This window comes from Perna viridis, chromosome 4 (genome assembly GCF_037379345.1).
Source record: "Perna viridis isolate PV_CMFRI_1.1 ecotype Kerala chromosome 4, ASM3737934v1, whole genome shotgun sequence".
In the NCBI taxonomy this organism is placed as follows: Eukaryota; Metazoa; Mollusca; class Bivalvia; order Mytilida; family Mytilidae; genus Perna; species Perna viridis.
Window position 1 is genome coordinate 25,497,644 of NC_142448.1, and position 22,770 is coordinate 25,520,413.

Below are 22,770 nucleotides of genomic sequence, written 5' to 3' on the forward strand. Positions count from 1 at the left end.
GTTGAATTGGTGGTCTGTAACCTTAACCATGTTTCAGTTTTTGTCCTTTTTCGACGTTTGTTTGTTTTTTTGTTTGTTTTTTGTTTTGTTTTTTGTTGCTATTTTCAATATTATTTGATATTTGATTAAAAAATCTTCTCCTCTGATACAACTTGACCAATTAGAACCAAACTTGGTATGAAAGTTCCTTTGGATATTCTGCATCGAACTGGCGTGGGGATTAATGAACCGTCGAAAAACATGGCCGCCGTTACTAAAATATGACATAAGGGTCAGACAGTAGTTTTTCACATATATCTCCAAAACTGTAGATTTAGCCAAATTCTGGCATAGATAAAAGTTTTCAGAATTATAAAATCTGTCTGTTGTCAAATTTTCGTTTTAATCCGTTCAGCCATGTTGGAGTTATTACCTTTTTTTCAACGTTTTTTGCTATTTTTAATGTTATTTCTTTCAAAAATCTTCTCCTTTGACACTACTTATTTTCTTAGGCATCATTTCGCAAACGTTTCCAGAAACTCATTTTTCCCAATCTGAATATTCAATGGTGATTGAGAAATTAAAGTAATAGGTTTCTTGTCTTATTTTTAATTCGATTTTTTAACTGTTTTGAAACTTTAAAGGCGTCTTTAATACTTAATGCAAATTGCAACTAATAGCTCAAACATTTCCATGTTTATTTGTTGTAATATTTTCTGTATAATACGCTTTGAAAAATGAAATACGAGGAAATCATTGTACCAAAGCATATGTACCCAACACATGCATCTAAAAAAGAATATTAAACGTACGTTTTGGTGTTATACTATTAAATATATAAATTGGTTATCAGAAAAAGCGAGCTTACTCTTGATGATTGGAGGTAAATTTAATCTACCTTAGAAAGATATGACGGACGTAAGATTTTTAATAATATGATTTGAAAGCTACACTGTGGCATGATCCATGTAGATAAAACAGATTGTTCCTTCAAAAAGATAGACCTGGCATAATGCCTTCTGGATTTGCATTTCTCGAGCGATATTGTCAATTACATTGTATATGCATCCTTCCAAATAGTCCGACTATTTCCTGTACTTCTATAACCCTCATCTTTTTAATTGGATATTGATATGTCGAGTTTCGGTTCAGAACGATGTTTCATACAGAAAGTTGGAGATTTAGCAGTACGGCAGAGTATCACACAACAAATACTTCTAACAACCATGAATGTCCTATACCTATAGTCCGAAGTTGCTCAGATGACCAACAACTGATAAGTCTGAATTTCCTCTGACCCTGCAACCCCCCTCTTGATAATTTGGATATTGATATGTCAGGTTGGGGTCAGACAGAATGATATGCCTTACAAAAAGTTGGAGATTCAGTGGTACAGCTGAGTATTACTCTTCAACTGCTTCTAACGACTTTCCAGCTAAAATTGTGCATGTCACACCTACCTAGTTTGATTCTGGAACCATTTCCTTATGTTGATACCATATTTGCTACAAAAAGTACATTTTTTGTTGAAGTTTTGATCATTGATCACCAAAGACCCTACTTTATTGACATTGTTACATGTACATAACAAGTGGCGCAAGATGGGACTAGGCGGAGCTTATTACTTTTTTGTTCAGAACGGTGGCAAACACGATTTTAAAAACCTGAATCCAACAGAAAATTTCATTATTCCGTTGAAAAATTACATGTCTTGAACCTTTTTGTTCCAAAAATAACAAACACTGCCTGTTGGATTTCAGAGCTTGTCCCATATCAAAAACACAGGATTTTGCGCACCAATTTTGGTGCTGGGTTGGAGACTAAAATTTATTACCTTATTGCCTCTTGATTGCTTGTCTGGCAAATTAGTTGTTAGATGCCAGAGCAATCTCAGACTAATCTACCTATAGTCGGCGTCACATAAATAACATACTGTTAAAATTTGAATAAAAATATTTTCTACGACTTTATTGACACCAACCATCGTTTAAGTTGTCTTAAATGACTTGCTCATTCGTTTAGCCAAACGGCTTCTCCCTAAACATTGAATCGTTAAATTCCGGTCAGATTTTAATTCTAGGTGCCAATATTTACATTGTAAAAAGTCGGCCATGTTTACAGTGATCGGGTTGCTAGGAGATGTTGTTTACGTTTAAATGGTTTGTCCAAAAACCGAAGAACCCAGAATGCACTTTGGCGTTATTTCGGATATCTCGGATTTATTTTACACGAACAACGTACAATACCGAGAAGTTGATCAAGCAGACGATTGTCACCGGAGTTCGACGGGAACTTACGAACTTCGTTTGTAAACAAATCGTCCCGTAAAAACCAACATGGCGGATATTAGTATGGGATTTTCCCGTAAGGATTTGTTACGCATGATTTAAGCTGATAAGCGACTTGTTTTTGAGAAGCTGTTCGGCTAAACGAATGAGCAAGTCATTTAAGACAATTTAAACGACGGTTGGTGTCAATAAAGTCGTAGAAAATATTTTTATTCAAATTTTAACAGTATGTTATTTATGTGACGCCGAGTATAGTTTGATTGGAATCATTTTCCAGTGTGCTGATGCCATGGTTACAAAAAAAAAAATTTTTACATGGTAGGTCACCTGGCCAAAAGCCACGTGAGCTATTGCCATCACATGGTCCCTGTCGTTAACAATTTTTCCAATCTCTTCTCCTCTGATACTTCTTGACCAATTGAAACCAAACTTGGTATGAATGTTCCTTAGGGTATTCTGCATAGAACTGATGTGGGGATTTTTTATCTGTCGAAAAACATGGCTGCCGTTTATAAAAATAGAACAGGAATTTTTCACATATATCTCCAAAATCATTAGGTTCAGCCAAATTCTGAAGTAAAAGTGTTCAGCATGATAAGATCTATCTGCGGTCCAATTTTTGTTTCAATCCATCATGCCATGTTGGAGTTATTGCCCTTTTTTGACGTGTTTTGCTATTTTTAATGTTATTTCTTTCAAAAATCTTCTCCTTTGACACTTCTTGATCAATTGGAACCAAACTTGGTTTGAATGTTCCTTGGGGTATCTTGTATAGAATTGATGTGGGAATTTTTGATCTGTTGAAAAACATGGCTGCCATTACTAAAAATAGAACATAGGGGTCTTACAGTAGTTTTTTGCATATATCTCCCAAACCGTTAGGTTTAGCCAAAATCTTTTAATAGCTGAAATGAACCTTATTATTAGAACTACAAAAGTCTTCAGGGATAAAAGTAGTCAGACAACTCGTTGATAAAAGGGTAAAAATGACGGGTTTTATTTGCAGGTTTCATCTATGAAAAATATCTTCAATATCTTGAAATCTTTGATAGGTAGAAAATACCCCAAAATATCAACTTAATTTTAGTCCTTTTCAATATTTGTTTTTTATTCCTTAATGAACTTTAAGTCTGTTTGCTTAAGTGTGTCAAACATGAATATTGTGGCCCAAGTAAACATGGTTTGCCATAATGTGGTTGTATCATGCTGTGCTTGGTGAAGCTCTTTGCTCTTTATTTAAACTAACAAAAATGAACAAAGCACAACTCTTTAGTGGTTTTTTTTTGGTTTTTTTTTTTTTTTGCACATTGTTCATTCTTAAGTTACTTCAGATACAAATATAGCATATTGCTAAAAATTGAAGGGATTCATAAAAAACTTAAATAATCAATTCTCATCCAATCTTTACAAAAATAAGGGGCTTTTGGGAGGATTTTGTTATTTTTTTAATTTTGTATTTCTACCAGATATTTTCTAGCCTAATTTGTAAGTTTTTGAAGTATAGATATGTTCTAAATCCAGTTTCAGAGAAGAAACATTGTTTTAGTCACTCAACAAGAAATGAGAGACTTGTTTGTTATAGTATCTGAATTCTAGAAGCTGACACAAAAAAAATCTGATTTTGGAATTCCCACCCCAATTTTTAAAAAAAATTTTGTCAATTATTTAAGGGCAGGAGGGGGTGAGAATCTACTAATTTTATTTTGAGACAATATATAAATACATGTACAAATGTAGTTACTTTCTAAGACATTTATCCCACATTGCTCCTTGTTTTCTTTTGCAAATGAACTGTGCATAACAGAAAACCAGAATCAATATTAGATGATATTTTGATAATTTTTGAACAGATCAGGAGGAACTTTTCACCAATTTTTACTACAGTATTCAAGTAAAGATTCTAGTGGGCACCAGCAAATAAAGTTACATATACCATCATTGTTTATTTAATACCAATACCTTAAGAAGGGATATTTTTATTTACTATTTGTTTTATCTAATGAGGCCCACTTTGTTATCTAAGAAAGATAAATCAAGTACCGCAAAAAAATAACAATTTAACTAAGGGCTTCTACTTTGCATAAATTTCCAAGTAATGGAAATCAGTGCCATACATAAGCAAATTGTTTTGTTATTTTTTTATGATGTAAATCTTTATCTTTAATACATGCATACATACATGTATATTTGTGTTTAATTTTGTTTTCAGGAAGTGAAGAATTTCTTGACAAAACTGATCAATTCGTAAGTTGAGGAATTTAATTATAAATTTTAACATTACAGTGAATCCTTACATATGCCTAGTCATATTGTATAATTTAGGATGACAACATTTTAGGATTATTTGAACATGCAAAAAACATGACATTTTTTTCTTAGATTCAGTTCCCTGAATTCTGACTTTTTTCCCTTACCAATTATTATATTATCTTAGTTTTTGATATTTTATGTCAGCTAGCTGTCTGATATATGTTATCTTTATAATGGTAAACTTCTGAAGTGGTTGATAATCTGATATAGCCCTCATTGAGAAGTCTTTAAGGATTTGTGTTCTTACTGCTTGTTTTTTTTTTTCTCTTTCATTTTTGCATGCATTGCATTGATATTTTTTATATGGTTAAAGAAAACTTTATGATACTTTTGATTTCTTACAAAATATATGCTTTGATGGCTTTTGTTAACCAGTTTAGTATCTTATATCTTAAATTATTGGCCATTTTCTAGTGACTTTCATTTTAAAATTATTCCAGTACACCTGGTTCAAAGAATTCTGATTTGTACAGTAAAACCATGATGCCTGATCCCTTCACAACCATTACTTCTTTAGTACTAACTTCTAAAAAGTGTAACAGATATTCTTGCTGACTTGATGTTTTTGTGACCTTGAATAAATGCTAAAATTAGCTTTGTCAAAATTTCACTGCAAATTCCACTATACTCTGTCAGTCAATTAAGCTTTAGGGCATCTACTTTGTGAAATCTGTGACTAAAAAATACTGAACCAATATGATTAAAACTTTATACAGTGTTTATATATACAGTAAAACCTGTCTAAACCGAACCCCTTTTGGACTGAGAGATTAGTTAAAGCAGATATTTTGTTTACATGGGTTAAAAACATCGAAACTTGTTTTGACATCAGTAAATGTTTGCTTTATGCAGATAACCAGTTTATCAAGGGTTCAGTTTAGACATGTTTCACTTGGAATAATTATGAAATTAAGATATGTATCAATCTTAAATATACATGTAGTGGTCATACGTGCCCTTACTATTCATAGTTCACTTTCTACCATTGTATTAAGTTGCACCCTGTAGAGCATTTTATTGGTGTATATTTTGGTTAATGATAAAATTAACACAAAATTCATTGTTATCTTCAATAAATGTATAATTTCAGTGAATGGCACACTCATTTACCTAAATGATTAGTCTGGAAGTATGTGACATACTTTTTGCACCAAAGTTGAGTGTGGAAACAAAAAAAACATAGCCTTATAAAAAATTAGAATAAACTTCTCTAGAAAATTCAATCTATCAAAGTTATTTAGTTATTAATTATACACATTTAGAAGTAATTTTAATTTTGATGAATGTACAAAAAGTAGAAATTATTCTGTGTCCTGTTAACAACTGTTCAGAAATTCTGTTCTTGTCTTCAGTTCAAGGTTTTATATATTCATTACATTATAAGATAGTCTTTGAATATTAAAAGATAGGTGAAGAATTTAGGCTATCCTTAGCCAAAATACATGTACTTAAAGCAATTTGAGAGCTAGAAATACCTTGGTAGGCTTGAAGTCATTTTTTCCATGATACACATTTTCTTTAATTAACTTGGGACAAACCTTACTGCAAAATACCTTTTTGACAGTTATAAATTATGGAGTATAGTATTGTAATTTTTAAAGATACATATTTGCTGCTGTGCATTTTTGGTGACTTACTTGCCTTATTTGCATCTAATTCATATGAAGGGACATTCTTAGCCATATATTTTTGTGACTTGTACTTTTTTGTGACATTAACAAATATTAATCACTCACAAAAAATGGCTTACCATATGTTTGCATCATCAACATAAAAACAAGTGATAAGGACTTTGGTATGAAGATGACTGTCACGTTGAGATGGTAAGGACTTTGGTATGAAGATGACTGTCACATTGAGGTGGTAAGGGCTTTGGTATGAAGATGACTGTCGCATTGAGATTGTAAGGGCTTTGGTATGAAGATGACTGTCACATTGAGATTGTAAGGGCTTTGGTCTTTGGTATGAAGATGACTGTCACATTGATGATAAGGGCTTTGGTATGAAGATGACTGTCACATTGAGATGATGTTAAGAATCTAAAACCATTGAGTGTGCAAGACAATCTTAGTCACCAAAAATTTCAAGTTCTCTAATCAACCTGTGGTAAAATCGTACCCAAAGGTGTCTGATATTTCCTACTCTTGCATTTTCTGGCAGTGTATTATTCTTTAACTTTTAGAATTAATTTTGTGATTAATACAACAATTTGGAATTGCTAGAAATTCATAATATTTACATGACGTCATAAATCGTTTTATTGTGATGTCACTAACATCGAATGTTTTATCTCAGAAAAGAATCTCTGATTAAGTCAAAAGTCTGAATAAAGTCAGTCTGTTTATTCAGTCTCAAAATTGGGTTCATTCTATTACTTCTGAGCCTGTAATTCTATTGGGGATGATAACAAAAACCCAGTTAGCCATTAAAACATTTGAGTAAATGGCAGAGTACTGTAAACCATGAATTTTTTTTTGCAGTTTTTATTTTGCTATTTATGCAATTAGACCTTTAATGAAAAAAAAAAATGAAATATGTATAACTGCATCTAAATAAATTGATTGCAGAAACAATGAAAAAAAGATTGCATGAAAATTTCTTTGTTAACAGTAACTTATTACATATACTTAGCAACAAGATATATATTGATTAATGCTCTCAAGTCAATGATCAAGGAAATTATTTGGTACTCTTTAACTCCAAAAATAAAAATCGTCTTCATTTTGCACGAATGTACTGACACTGCCAACAAAAGGTGAATCATGAAATATTCTTGAACATGAAGGATAACAGTAAAGGTCATGAAAGGTCAAACCAACCAAGCTCCTTAAAAATGACTGAAGTATGATATTTATCCCGCAAAAAAGTTAATATACTTTGAATAATATATTTAGAAAGTGATTTGAAGAACTTTAAATAGAAGTAGATTTGCATTTTGACATATATGATTTAGCAGTGACGGATCCAGGGTGAGTTCTGGGGATTTGAAACCCCCTTCCCATTTGTATGGAGATTTTGTTAATTTCGTGCAAAATTTGGCAACAGTAAGCAATTGATTGCCTAGCACCTCCTTTTTCTGAAATCCTTCTGGAACCCCCATTTTCAGAATTTCAGGATCTGCCCCTGCATGTATTGGAGACTTCTGTGAAAACACTTTTGTTCTGGGGTACCAATTTTCATGGTTTTGGTAGTAGACCAAAGCATGCAATTTGGTACCCAACGAATAGGAAATTTCCATTGATGTGTATACTGAAAACCTCAAAACCATGAATTCAAGAATCCATGAATTTGTGTTTCTACTTAAATCCACAAAAATTGGTATCCACGAATAAAAGTACTTTCGAAGTACTAAACACAAAAGTCTGTTACCTTATTTTTTTATCAATTAAATAATTTTTAGATTAGTTCTGATCTGCATGGGACAGTTAAAGTACAGATTATAATAGTACTGATTATTAATCAAACTTTAATTAATAATCCCCATTTTTTGCTGTATATATTGAATTATTACTTTATGATAGACTATATTATCTTAACAGAAACAGACATTTTCATTCTCAATTAAAGTTGATAAAAGTACATCATTAAAATAAATGAAGGTTAAACAGTTAAATTTAATACATCTTGAAGGTTTAAATTATATTTGGTGTTTCCACATGTCATATTTTGAAGTGTGCTGTGATTTCAAAAAGCATACTGCAAAAAGTCAACATTGCATAAATCAGTTTAAAATTGGCTACACCATTCATTTATCAATCACATTGACATGATTTTATGGATGAAATTAATGATTTAAGGTCTTAGATGGTAATTAAATTACATAATTGACTGAACAACTGTCTATAGTGCAAAAAATCAAAAACCAAAGTATACATTTATTATTTTCATTAACCACTGAAAAGATAACATCTAATTTTAGATTAAGACCCACATTTGTCTTTTTTTATTATATTACTTGTAGGATATTAAACATTTTGTCACTGAAAATCAACACTTAAGACCTAATGACAGTCTAGTGACAAACAAATCAAGAATTAAACCTTTAAATCCACTATCTACAACAACATGGCCGTTTATTCTGCTAAATCCACTACCTACAACAACATGGCCGACTGTTCTGCTAAATCCACTACCTACAACAACATGGCCGACTGTTCTGCTAAATCCTCTACCTACAACAACACGGCCGACTGTTCTGCTAAATCCACTACCTACAACAACACGGCCGACTGTTCTGCTAAATCAACTACCTACAACAACACGGCCGACTGTTCTGCTAAATCCACTACCTACAACAGCATGGTCGACTGTTCTGTTAAATCGACTACGGTCGACTGTTCTGCTAAATCAACTACGGTCGACTGTTCTGCTAAATCCACTACCTACAACAACACGGTCAACTGTTCTGCTAAATCCACTACCTACAACAACACGGCCGACTGTTCTGCTAAATCAACTACCTACAACAACACGGCCGACTGTTCTGCTAAATCAACTACCTACAACAACATGGCCAACTGTTCTGCTAAATCCACTACCTACAACAGCATGGTCGACTGTTCTGCTAAATCAACTACGGTCGACTGTTCTGCTAAATCCACTACCTACAACAACACGGTCAACTGTTCTGCTAAATCCACTACCTACAACAACAAGGCCGACTGTTCTGAAAATCCACTACCTACAACAACATGGTCGACTGTTCTGCTAAATCCACTACCTACAACAACACGGTCAACTGTTCTGCTAAATCCACTACCTACAACAACATGGCCAACTGTTCTGAAAATCCACTACCTACAACAACATGGCCGACTGTTCTGCTAAATCCACTACCTACAACAACACGGCCGACTGTTCTGCTAAATCAACTACCTACAACAGCATGGCCGACTGTTCTGGTAAATCCACTATCTACAACAGCATGGTCGACTGTTCTGCTAAATCCTCTACCTACAACAACACGGCCGACTGTTCTGCTAAATCCACTACCTACAACAACACGGTCAACTGTTCTGCTAAATCCACTACCTACAACAACAAGGCCGACTGTTCTGAAAATCCACTACCTACAACAACATGGTCGACTGTTCTGCTAAATCCACTACCTACAACAACACGGTCAACTGTTCTGCTAAATCCACTACCTACAACAACATGGCCAACTGTTCTGAAAATCCACTACCTACAACAACATGGCCGACTGTTCTGCTAAATCCACTACCTACAACAACACGGCCGACTGTTCTGCTAAATCAACTACCTACAACAGCATGGCCGACTGTTCTGCTAAATCAACTACCTACAACAACATGGCCGACTGTTCTGCTAAATCAACTACCTACAACAACACGGCCGACTGTTCTGCTAAATCAACTACCTACAACAGCATGGCCGACTGTTCTGGTAAATCCACTATCTACAACAGCATGGTCGACTGTTCTGCTAAATCAACTACGGTCAACTGTTCTGCTAAATCCACTACCTACAACAACACGGTCAACTGTTCTGCTAAATCCACTACCTACAACAACATGGCCAACTGTTCTGAAAATCCACTACCTACAACAATATGGCCAACTGTTCAGCTAAATCCACTACCTACAACAACACGGTAGACTATTCTGCCACTCCCTCCTAAAGTGTCTTTGTACCACGATCAGGAGTTTAGAATGGAAGATTGTAATAAAGATTTTTTTTCAGTTGCAGTCACATTTTTGTTGAAAATTTCCTTCTTATATGTGTGTGTGTGTGTGTGTGTGTGTGTGTGTGATTTGTTCAGGTTTATTGTTTGTGTCAGCATGATAACAATGATTATAATTAAGGCATTATCAACGCATACTGTCAGCTTTGCTTTATAACAATTACTTTGTTTAAATGCATTTCAGGTCTGCTCCAGTCCCCAAAAAGCTCAACTGGAGCTACCGCCATTTTCATTGATCATTCATTTCTCTGCCAGTAACTGTTTTTTGCATCAAAACATTATAACTTACATTTTGACAATATTCAACTATCTTAATTATTCTTTGTTAGTGTTTTTGATCTAGGGTATTTGGTAAACAGAGGCTAAGTTTGTCAAATAACAACTCATCACCTGTTTATGTTATTATACTTATGTAGATGCTAGTAGCAGGGGATGAAACCCAGGAACATATGGCAGGTTTTGTTAAGCCCTGAATGTCACGCACTCTGTACTTGGATGGTATAGTTGTGAATTTCCTGAGTGCATCATGCTTGTACCATATTATATTATGAAAAGGACAAATACCAGTAATTAATGGCTGTGTTATTTTTAATGATGTTAGTGATATTTAATTGATGAAAAATTTAGGAAAAAACATTTTGAGATGGTATATTTTGCAATTTGGGGAAAATGAATTCAATAATTCCTGCATTACAGTATTGTTTTGTTTTTAGAGTTGATGGACTGTTAGCTATAGTAGTGACAGACAGAGATGGTGTTCCACTTTTGAAAGGTTTGTTACCATTTTACTTATTCAGTGATCTTTAAAGAAAATTAAGATTTAAATCAATTGTTTTTGACTAGTTACAACCCCTTCCATACACTTATTGACATATAATATAATAAACTAACTTGATATGGGACAAGTCTCATCATTATTTTAATTCTAAGGATTGTGTATGCTGAAGATATCAGCATAATGCAATTAATGTTCAAAACAGACTTAATACAAGTGTCATATATTCTTTTCTTTAAAATTGTACATTGCTTTCTGGAATAGAACGGGGCAGACAGAGGGCATAGCAGTTCCAACCTCTCTCCCCTATATACAAAACTCTGTCCCTAAATTGGCAAAAAAAAATAATTTTAAAATTACAGGTAATAACAAACACAAAATATAATGAAAATGTCAGGCTGCTTTACTCCTGGTTCTTGTTTCCTATATTCCAAATTCCTGACCCCATAACTGATGCTTTCATTCTTAAAACAGGATTCCCATCCTTTTTCCACTAGTCTCATAAGGTTTTAAAAAAAAGTAAGATATGAATGTACCTTTAGTGCATTGTAACAAAAATTTCTTGATTTAAAGCACGGTGCTAAAATTATTGTGCTGCAAACTTTATATGACCACTCCAAGTTGTTTGTGGTTGTGTGACTATTAGTACTGGTTGGTGGATCTTGATACATACCATGTAAGGAAGGTTGGTATCGACTTTGGGGTTATGTCACGAAAGGTTTAGGAATTATGAAAAATAAGCATTCAATTAAGTAAACAGTATGACAAGGATAAGTGTCTCCTTATGCAACAATGGTGCTTGGTATATTCATTCTTTTCCACCTGTATCTTCATCAGTGTTGACAGGATTTCTGTATCAAAAAAAAATGGTGGATCCAGGAGAGTTACACAGACCCATTCTCCTTTTGTTGAAAAATTTTGTTATCTTGTGCAAAATTAGGGCAAAAAATGGGCAAATTGTAGGACGGAAACACCCATTCTTTAATGATTATCCTGGATTTGACCTCCCCTTTCATGAAATTTCTGGACCCTCCTCTGAAAAACTACTAATAACTTAATTGAACTGTACTGGTAATCACTAGTAGTGCACATGTATAGAAAACTTAATTTTAAACAATAAGTGCTTGTTCATGCATGGTGTGGTTACAAGATAAATCTGTGGTCTGGCTTCTCATTGAACTCACCACAAACATTTTATCTCACCTGTTTGTTTTTAATTGTGAATCGATAATTTGATAAATGTCTTCAATCAATCTGTCTTTCAAATTCTTGACAACAAATTGAAACTCTCATTCATTAAGCCAAGTAATTTCAATGTCATCGTCACACGTGTAAGTAATCAATAAGTCAGATATTTTTCTTTGAAAAAATCTGAAATCTTTGACGTTTATGAAAGATACAAATTTCTTCAAGATCACACACAGCTGGTCGTTAATTTCATTAACATTCCACAGTCTTGTACTGTCTTAGAATATTTATAAATCAAGCAAATTCAAGGATCAATTTTTTCGTAAATTTATCAATATCAATCAGTTTAATTTTTTCTCTCCAGCACATGTATGATGAAATTCTGTAAGTATCAGTCTCTGTAAAAATCAGGAGTGGCGGAAATGTAATATGAAACCCACCATTTGAACATGTAATTTCACTGTACAAATGAAGACTTTATTTTCCATATCAATTTGGTAGTATGAGTTCTAATTTCATTGAAATGCACTACAAATGGTCTTCTTGGGGACAGATAACTCTGTCAAAAAACATTTCTAACATTCTAATGAAAAACTTTGTAACATCTCTAGTGATGAGGATATCAAGTACAGAAAACTTCTTATACATGCATGTTTTAGATTTTCCTCATTTTACATGATTCTTAAAAAGAGTAGTACTTAAGACTCATTAAATCTGCTTTTGAACTCTCAGAAATGGTGAAATGCCGTAGTCTTTTGAAAAGTTTCAAATAATTACCTTTTTCAAGGTCATAGTTCAAAGGTAAAGGTTACAGTGGGACAATCAAATTACAGGATCATTTGATTTTACTACATGACACACTTAATGGTGTCCTTGTTTTGACTTAAATGCCTTTAATAGCAACCAAAACACGATGAACACAATGACTTTTAAAGACCTCTGGTACTGTATACCTGTAAATGATGGGCTTCAGTATGCATCAAATGTTATAATGCATGGAATTCTGAAGATTTGGTCTACATCAATGCTTTACAAAACTAATCAGTAAGTTATCAAATTTGAATCAATAAGCAGACAACTTTGAAATATATAAATTCTAAAACAGTCACTTGAAATAAATTCTAAATCAATCCAAAGATAATGGATTCTATTATGAAATAGTCTTATCAGTTGACATATATAAATCCCTAACTATATGTGTGGATCAATTAATCTTTGCCCTGATTTTTTATGAAAGAAACAATATTTCCACTTTCACATCCATCTGTTAATTCACATCTGATTTCCATGACATTTAATTAAAAAGTGGTTATTATTACCTAGATAATTGACTGGAAAATGATTTGATGATATGGGTATTAATTCATTGCTTCAACACTGTGCTGCATAACAATTGCTTTATGATATGTTTTGGTTATGACAAAGTTTAGCTTTAGGGGATTAGCTTATGAATGAAATCAAAAGGAATAATTAGTGACTTGTTATATTATATGAAACTTTACTGATATTAAACTTCGTAGGTGGGATGTGGAGGTGGGATTGAATAACAATATTTTGAAAACATAATTGCTATACAACCTTGATCTTTGAACTACAGAATTTTAATTATATTACTTTGGTTTATCAAATTTTACTTCAAAACCAGCTCTTGAATAAGTGAATGTGTCTCGTGTTTACTGTGGATGCATTAAAAGGTGGCAACTATGCTACCTGGCTGTCTGTACCTGCATATAGGATTTAAAGTGTGAACTTGTTCAATTGTCCCTTACCCCTTGAAATGAAATATATACCATAATGGTATTTCAAGATTTCATGCTAAAGATTTATAAATTATTTAAAGTTCATAACATCACACTTAATTAAGTAATTTAGATGCTCCTTTTATTTCAGGGGCAACTGACCAAGTTCCAGAGTTAGCGCTACGGCCAAGCTTCTTGTCAACATTTGGAACTGCCATAGAACAGGCCAATAAAATAGGATTTCAGCAGAGTAAAAATGTCATTTGCATGTACCAAAATTATCAGGTACATAGGAATTACAATCCTTATATTTTTTAACAAGAGGCTCTGCTGAAACTTGCAGTTAAAGAGAGACAACTCAATTTTTCTTTTTTAAACTAACAAGTCTTTAATCAACTCAGACACTACAAGCAGACAATTGTTATTTTATATACAATGATGAAATCAGGGTCATCCAGTTGCTCACAGTTCAGGTATGGACTAGTTAGTCTCTGTACTTATAACCATACCAGCAGTTGCCTGTGAATGTGTAAAGTAACCTGACAATAAAAGAATTACTTTTCATTTTAATTGAGTTATGGCTTCAGTTCTAATTATATACTTTAACAGTTTGTTTTTCTTTTGTGTACTGTCTTCTTCACATACGATTCCAACTGGAAATTACATGTGACATTGGGTATACTGTTAAATAGGTATCAAATACAGTGTGAAACTTGATAATTAGTGGTTATTATCAAAAAGGCTTGAAAGAACAGTCTTGTCAAACCAAAAATTCAATTTGACCATTTTTCCTGTACAACTGAAAGGATATTTTTCTGACATGACAGTCCTACCAGTTTTGTTACATATATCATTGATTTCAAAATTTGGTACACTGAATGTAGAGTGCAGTATCAGTTTCTTGGAATAATATATGTACATATGTATGATGAATTGTTTATTTTTATTTTTCAGATTGTCCAGATGAACAAAAGTCCAGTTGTTATTACATTTATAGCAGATAGCAACACAAACACTGGTAAGTTAGGTAACATCACACTCAAAAATGATAGAAATAGGTCAATGTATAAGATGCTTCTAAAAAAGTAGCAGCTGCAACGCCAGAGAATACAATAATCAAGTATTCATGAACAAATTTTGTAGTCCTGTTATTAGGCTCTGTGTACCATACTTTACAATTTTATCCCTTTATTGATGGCACCAAGTCTGGCATAGCTTGCGAGACAACCTCTAGCTTTGCTATGATAGAACCAGATTACTGATATGCAGTGAAAAAGAAGATATAAGGGTTTGTAGTTTTTAAAAAGTGTTAACCCTGTATTAAAGTATTAACTAGGTATTAGTTTGATATTCCTCCAATTTTGATTACCGTAAACGTATTAATTTTTGTGGTGACTAATTTTCGCTTGTTCCATCGAGTGAAGGCATTTGCAGTTATCAATTTTCAAAGTTCCATAAATTGTTTAATGTTATAAAATGTTAAAAATCAATTTCCCAGGTACTATTTTTTGTGGTTTTTGTCCGCCATGAAAATAGCAAAAATCAGAAGACCTAAAAAATTAGTATGAAATAGTAAAGCTTGTGATATTGCATGAACCGAAGAGATTTCCAAATTTACCAAATTATGCCTTTACATAAAGGTGACAGTCATTTTCTAATTTAAAGAACAAACATTAGAATTGCTAGAAATAAAAATGAAAGAACCATTGTTTGCATGGTATACAATTATTTGTTGTTTTCATTGGTTGGTTAATGAAATTAAATTTTTTACAAAATATAAAATGTTTCTTTGAAATTCAAGAATGTTTCACAAACTTTGAAAATAGATACCCAATAACTCAACTTTTTATACAACTGCATGTGGATATTTGATGGTATCATCCTGTTATTGTTGTCATTGTTGGTGTCTGTTGAATTAAGGTTTTGTGCAATATTGTGTCCAACCAGAAGTTTTGTCCATAATAAACTGTAAGTCTCTATGTTTCAAAGTGTGTCAAATATTGTGTCCACACTTACTAAATAGAACTGCGGTGAAATCATGTCGTCCGTCAAGCCCTTTATTAATTGTCTCATTAAGTTCTGTCTTTATTTGTTGTATTATAACTTTTTTATATATTTTTACAGGTTCCTTGTTGAACTTAGAGTCGGACATGAAAGACATTGTAATTGAAGTTTCTAAAGTTGTCTCTGTATCATAACAAAAAATACTTCATGAACAGATTATTTTTTTTACGGAGAACTTTTTTTAATTTATGTGCAATAGAATGATTCATTTATAGATAATTAAAATACTATATATTGACATTCATCTTTCTTTCACTGTTTGACTATGAATGTATTGAAGAGTTTAGGGATATGGAGTTAGTGTTCTGTGTTTTTTTCATGATATCTTATTTCTAATATTCAGTCATATTATTCATAAATAGAAGTCAGTATGCTTGTATTTTAAGACCAAACATATTGTGGTATACCTGTGTCTGTCTCTGTTTGTTTGTTTGTCTCTCTTGAAAAAGATGTCAAATTCCTGGAACTTTTTTGGACAGTATATTTGTCCAATGTGGTGGATGTATATTTCCGCTATTTAAATGACATATTATCTTTAAACAATCCTAATTTTTGGGATTTGATGCTTGGCATCTACCTCAAAGAACTTGAGTTAAAGGATACTACAGACACTATGAAGTCAGCCTCATATCTTGGCCTACACTTAGAAATCGATGGTAAAGGAAAACTATTGACCAAACTTTACAACAAATGTGATGACTTTTCATTCACAATTGTCAACTTTCCTTTCATCTGTGGCAACATCCCTTCAGCACCTGTGGATGGAGTTTTCATATCACAACACATATGTTATGCCAGAGCTTGCCGAAACTACACAGACTTTTTGTATCGCACTAGAATTGTAACAAAAAGACTTCTGGAACAGGTTCATGTTGCAACAAGATTGAAGTCATCACTACAGAAGTTTTATGGTCGTCATCATGAACTCGTGGGTCGTTACAGTGTATCCATCTGCGCCATGAAAATTGATTTGTTTAATGTGTCATAGTTTTCCTTTCCTCTTTCGTCTACCCTGGACTTGACTTTTTTTTAGCAACTCAGCTGGTGTTTCTAGAAAAGCAAAGGACACTTACCTTACTGGTCACCTGGTTCATGCTCCCAGTTTTTAATGGAGTCCGAGTGGCTCATTTGCTTTTGTTGCTTTGTGTGTATGATTTTAGTTACTTTGTGTTCATTGTTGTGTACGTCAGTTTTCCATGTCTGGTCTTTGTCCCAGAATTGCATTCTTTTTATAAACTGCTATAACCTTGATTCCCTTGATTACGCTTTCAACAGTGGGCTCCGCTACTCGCTTCTCTCGTATATGTGGTATGTGCCGAACTTTATACATATGTAGATGATCTGATCAAAAAAAAGAATCGTCTAGCCAGATAATTGATCTCAGTTTCCGCTACATAGTTTATACAATCCTTGTTTCTGGAGATTGATTGATTTCACACAATTTGCATAGAATTATATGTTACATTGGTTTATGTCCCTTTAAAAAAGCTTACTCTTAAATGAAAACATGAAGGTCACATATCTATTTCGATGAAGAATTATCAGAATGATCACTTTTGAGGGTTTATTGAGTCTACCAATACGGTATGTACATTTATGTTTCTTGAAAACTCATTTGATATGTGTATTTTATATATGCATAATATTTTTGATATATTGTTCTAGATATTGACTTGTGGCTATATTTATCCGAGGTGTCCTTTTCCATGTAAATGTTTAAATGTCCAGAGACAATAACAACACCAAACTTATATTTTGTCATTCCCCACAAATAATACATATTTATTTCTAAAGTTACTCTCTCTTAAACGGGTCACGTTCGATTTTTCCATTTTTCACTGTCCACAAAGTGCTACTCGATATTTCCACTTTTCCCACTATGTATCTAGTACGAATCGGATTTTGTATTTTTGCAATACTATTTATGTGAATTGTAACATTTGTATTTTTGTGAAAGTATTTTGACAAATGCTTATGAATGTTATTCTTTCATATTTTGTAGTTAATCGTTCTCATATTGATACTGAATAAACTTGAATGAGACGAATTAGTACATGACTTCAAGCCCACCATTATATAAAAGTTTATTCAATGCATAAAAGTGATTGAAAATATTCTTGACACCAAAACCCCCAATGGAGCCTTAAATTTCAAGGTTGGTATTCCATTTGTTCAATGAGCCAGCACTCCACAGTATTGTAGAACTGCCTAATTTTGGTCTTGTAATCTGATGCTTTGTAACATTTATCACTTTAAAAAATTGTCAAGCATCTGTAAATCTATATGTCTAGAAATAGCTCAAGCCAAGGTCATCAGTATGCAGTAAAAAAATTTCTGGGAAAAAATTACCCACAGCATATAGGGTTACCATAGAAATCATGCAAAAATATGCGAAAATTTGCAAAAAAGTTCATAAAATCAGGTTTAAAAATATGAAATTTCCCGCAAAATATCTGAAATTTTTATTTCAATCCCTGAAACTGTTCAAACTTTTCCCTTCAAAAACCCCTTCCTCATATGGGCATCGCAGGTTAGATTTTGAGCTATTTCACTTTGTAATCCACTTATTAAATTTAGCATGGTAAAAAATTGACTTACTTTCACTTTCACAATGAAGTCAAATTGTCATTGAAAAAAAGCCCCTTCAACATTGAAAATATATAAAACATTGCAAAATACTTTTAAAAGTCCCCTTTTTTCAGAAAATGTTTTATCAACAATAGATTCTTCATTTTTAATCACTATAGCAACCACCGGTTTCCATTTATGTCATTTTTCATCCCTAGCCAAAAGTGCAAAACTAAACTAAACTGTGGAGTGCTGGCTGAAGTGCGAGGTTGTAAGCCGCATCGGTTGTCATGGTTAAGCATCATGGATGTCACGTGATTTAAATGCGAATTCAATGCCGACCACGTGGGAATAATCAGCATTTCGTGCAAAACATAGGCTGTGTCAATTCAAATAGTTGAAGAAACAAGTCCTATTTGAATCGAAATAAATCAAGGAAACTTCATTTTATCATTTTATCGTTGTTTTTCCACGGACGGCCATGGCCAATTATGTCGTTATTTAACCAATGTGACATAAATGACAAGACCGTCGCACATTACAGCACATCAAAAGAGCAATCGGAAATCAGCCTGTCTAGTTACACAGAAAGAGACAGGGAGATTGGCCGAGAAGTTGCGATTGGCTTCCCGGCTGATTTACGTACGCGTGGAAATTTAAATTTCCCGCTCATTTAACTTCTTGCTTTTATATTATATTAATATATTCTGATTAAAATGAAATTGTTACAACAGAAAATTATAACTACAGAATAAAATACTTGAATTGTAGAACATCATATGTATTAATTCTGACACTTCAAAATTACTCCGAAACTAAACCTATCTTATTACTCCTCTAATTAAAATGAAACTTCCCGCCATCCTTGCGATCTACAAAATGTAAACACAAAGAATTTTCCACAACTTGGTATGGATATTTTTTGTAATGAGCGAATCTTAAGACATTTTTGAACACCGTCTAAAATATATAGTATAATTGTACGATCTGATCGATTCATTAACAGAGTGATACATCATTGTCAATTAGTTGTGATTGTTCACCACAATTCAATTTGTGTCTGATTCCTTTATATAATGAGCTTTTGATAGCTGATAAGTATGGTTAATTATTTTTAAAAAATACAATACACATTTCTGTAGTTGTGAATTAAAGTTCACTTTACTCTGAAGTCTTGAGAATCTGTCCCATTAGTTACGTGGTCTGTTTGCCCAAGATCCATTGGTAGCAGGTTGATTCGACCCCATACTTTTCCTTCCAAAAGTTGGTCTGCCCCCAAGTTATTCCATTCCCTCAAATAATTATATTGTTTGAATTGATGTGTATACAATTTAGTGTCATCAGTTGTGAAATTGTAGCTGTTGATATTTTTTCTTTTATTTTGCTTTTGCGATCTAACGTTTCAAAAATGCCAAAAAAAAATATATATAGCTACGTTTCACAGCTACAGTGTCATACACTGAAACTTGTTATAACTTTACAGACAATTTTATTTAGGATAGCAGTCATTATACTTTCAAGGTACATGTAGGTATCTAAATTCTTAACTAAGAAATTAAAAAAGAAACTGTCTTGGAATTCTTGTACAGAGCTGGTATCAACTTGAAGAAGAGTAACTTCTGACTGCCAGCTTATGATTGGAACTTATTAAAATCTTGAGTAAAAAGAAGTAAATGGAAAACAACCCTGTAATGATTTATTTCTTTTCATTTTGTAATGTAATCATATTTACAGGGCTCAAGCTACTTGAGAAAAACAGGGAGAAGTGACTTCTCTTTCACAGAGACCCTAGGTAGAAGTGAACACAGTTGCGCATCATTTACTAATGCTTTTTAAAATTATATGTGTTCATGTTACTTACATGCACACAATATAAAACAAGCATTTTCATATATTCATTTTCTTTTAATGAGATAAATATTACTTTTTCTTTAATCTACATATGTACATATGTACATGTAAGTAACTAAATATTTCAGACAAAATGAAATCAGCCTGCTGACTGAATGATTTACTATCATATATTCATGAAATTGAATTTCTTATCTATACCTCTACCCATTACCAAATTTATTACAGCAAAATTAATATATGATTGAGCAAAGCATTACTTTTTGCATTGCATTGTCCTATTGATTTTGTCTTTTTTATGAAAAATTTAAGGCTGTAACATTCTGTTGGAATTTTCACTTTGTTCTGTTTTTTTTTTCCTGATCCCACTTGAATCCATAATGATTTCTTGTTCAAAATATAAGTTGATCAAGAGTATCAATTATCATGTAAAAAAATTATTACTGACAAATCTAGACTGAAAGTTTATTGCATTTCATTCAAAACTCTTCTCATGTGACACTGTCAGACCAATTAGAACCAAACTTAGCATGAATTGATAGACATATTGATGCACCTTTAGTGATATTGTTTGTTTAAATTACACTGCTGACAACACAAATTTTAATTTCTCCACTCCCCACAGTGGAGATATGAGTGCAGTGTGAGAAACCATTTTTCCCCCAACTTGCCATTCTGGCCAGTGGAATATTGATCTTGCTAGCCAAATATAAATTCACATTTTTTGGTTTTTTTTTTCTGTATTATCATCTGTTTTCTCTTGGATTTGACTATCTTCTGCCTTTCTTTTTCTTTCTTCAACTGTCTTTTCATTTGTTTTTAAATTTATCAAGAACTTTTCCATTTTTGAATATTCCCTCCCATTTGAGTTTTTCATGTACTTTACAGTAATAAAATAAGTACTCCATTTCTGAACTCATATTTTAAAAATAAAATTATATTTCAACAGATTCATCATTATGAAACAAGAAAATCATTAACCCGAATAATTCAGTCGTTATATTCCACTGACTATCGATCGCTACATTAACGCCTGAATGCGTTTACCTAGATAATCCTTCAACCAAAAATTAGGTCATGCGCTACGAATTGTGGGTATTGATTTGTATTATTTGGCACGTAAAAGGGGTGGAGCCTACAAATGTTTCTAAATAGAGTCAATTGAGCGATCAGACCATTATTGTTTACATTGTACCCATGTTTTCGATCATCCTCCCAAGTCAAGGTTTTGAGTCCACCCTCGGTCCCTCAAACCCCTGACATCACTCATTCATATTTAATGGGTATCGTCCAGCGCCATCTAGTGAGATACTTAAATTTAATTCGGATCCAAAATCCAATCAAATCACTTATAATAGAAACTCTCCGTTATAACTTACAAAGTGGCTACACAATATGTCATTTTTTTTTTCAGTAAAGACTCTAAACAAAATCTACAGTTATCATTTTTGCTCATATTGCATCATTTGTGACATCATACAACTTTCAGTTATTGTATGGGATTTTCCATTACCTTGTATTATTGTTTACCTTTCCACAGACATTTTATGTTAAATCAATTTTAATTGGTGCTTCTCCCCCGGAGAAGCAACCAATCGGAATTGGCTGGACGATACCCGCTAAGTATGAATGAGTGATGTCAGGGGTTTAAGGGAGCGAGGGTGGACTCAAAACCCTGACTTGGGAGGATGGTTTTCGATCAGCATAATTTGAAAGAAGAGCGACGAAGAAGTGTTGGCAAACTTCACAGCGATGTTGATCTTATAAAAACATTGTCAATTGTTTATGGTCAGACATCAACGATTTAAGTGGTAAAATGACAAGAATTGTCCCAATCACGTTATCCAGAAGATTGTAAATTTCTGGTAAATATGAGTATATCTTGGTATTTCCATACCCCATGGAAAGAACAACAAACGTATCCACTCTATTGACTATGGATTTTATGGCAGCCACTTATTTTTCTTTGAAATTAAACGAGTACTTTGTCTCAATTGATTGCAAAGCCTCATTCATGTTCATTTTGTAACTATTTGAATACTTAACCGGAAACCCTTTTGCACATACTCACAAGAAGGATATCGCTGGTTGGTCACCTAATCCACAGGGTAGCTGAAGGGATTTTAATGATTGGTGCGTTCAAGCCCTCGAGAGTCGGAGAATCGATGACGGTGAGGGCTTGAATTATTTAAGTTAGAAAATTATTTGCTTTTCATAAACAACTAATTTGCAAGGTAACAAATCTTAAATTACCAAGATAATTTTGTTTGAATACTAATACGAGATCAGGACCGTCACCTAGGT

General features: G+C 33.0%; 2 protein-coding genes across 4 annotated transcripts in view; both read left to right on the top strand.

Moving 5' to 3' along the window:
- Window positions 1–831: 831 nt before the first annotated feature.
- LOC148619468 (ragulator complex protein LAMTOR3-like) lies at window positions 832–16,287 on the top strand. The gene is made up of 6 exons (XM_088579371.1): window positions 832–897; window positions 4,477–4,511; window positions 10,995–11,053; window positions 14,135–14,268; window positions 14,938–15,001; window positions 16,108–16,287. The coding sequence occupies exons 1-6, from the start codon at window positions 889–891 to the stop codon at window positions 16,179–16,181; spliced, it is 375 nt and encodes a 124-aa protein (XP_088435497.1). The 5' UTR covers window positions 832–888; the 3' UTR covers window positions 16,182–16,287.
- A 122-nt stretch (window positions 16,288–16,409) lies between these two features.
- The window catches only part of LOC148619469 (ATPase family AAA domain-containing protein 5-like), a 31,847-nt gene continuing 25,486 nt past the window's right edge, over window positions 16,410–22,770 (top strand). Inside the window, exon 1 of one of the 3 annotated variants that reach the window (XM_088579368.1) lies at window positions 16,410–17,631. The gene's annotated coding sequence lies outside the window, so the exon portion shown is untranslated. Of the gene's footprint in view, window positions 17,632–18,076; window positions 18,203–19,446; window positions 19,525–22,770 lie in introns of those variants that run through there. The other 2 variants (XM_088579367.1, XM_088579365.1) reach the window with 2 other exon arrangements.

Coding starts and splice junctions, on each gene's coding strand:
- LOC148619468 (XM_088579371.1), top strand. Junction 4,512..10,994: donor TTGACAAAACTGATCAATTC/GTAAGTTGAGGA, acceptor TTTTGTTTTTAG/AGTTGATGGACTGTTAGCTA. Junction 11,054..14,134: donor TGGTGTTCCACTTTTGAAAG/GTTTGTTACCAT, acceptor CTTTTATTTCAG/GGGCAACTGACCAAGTTCCA.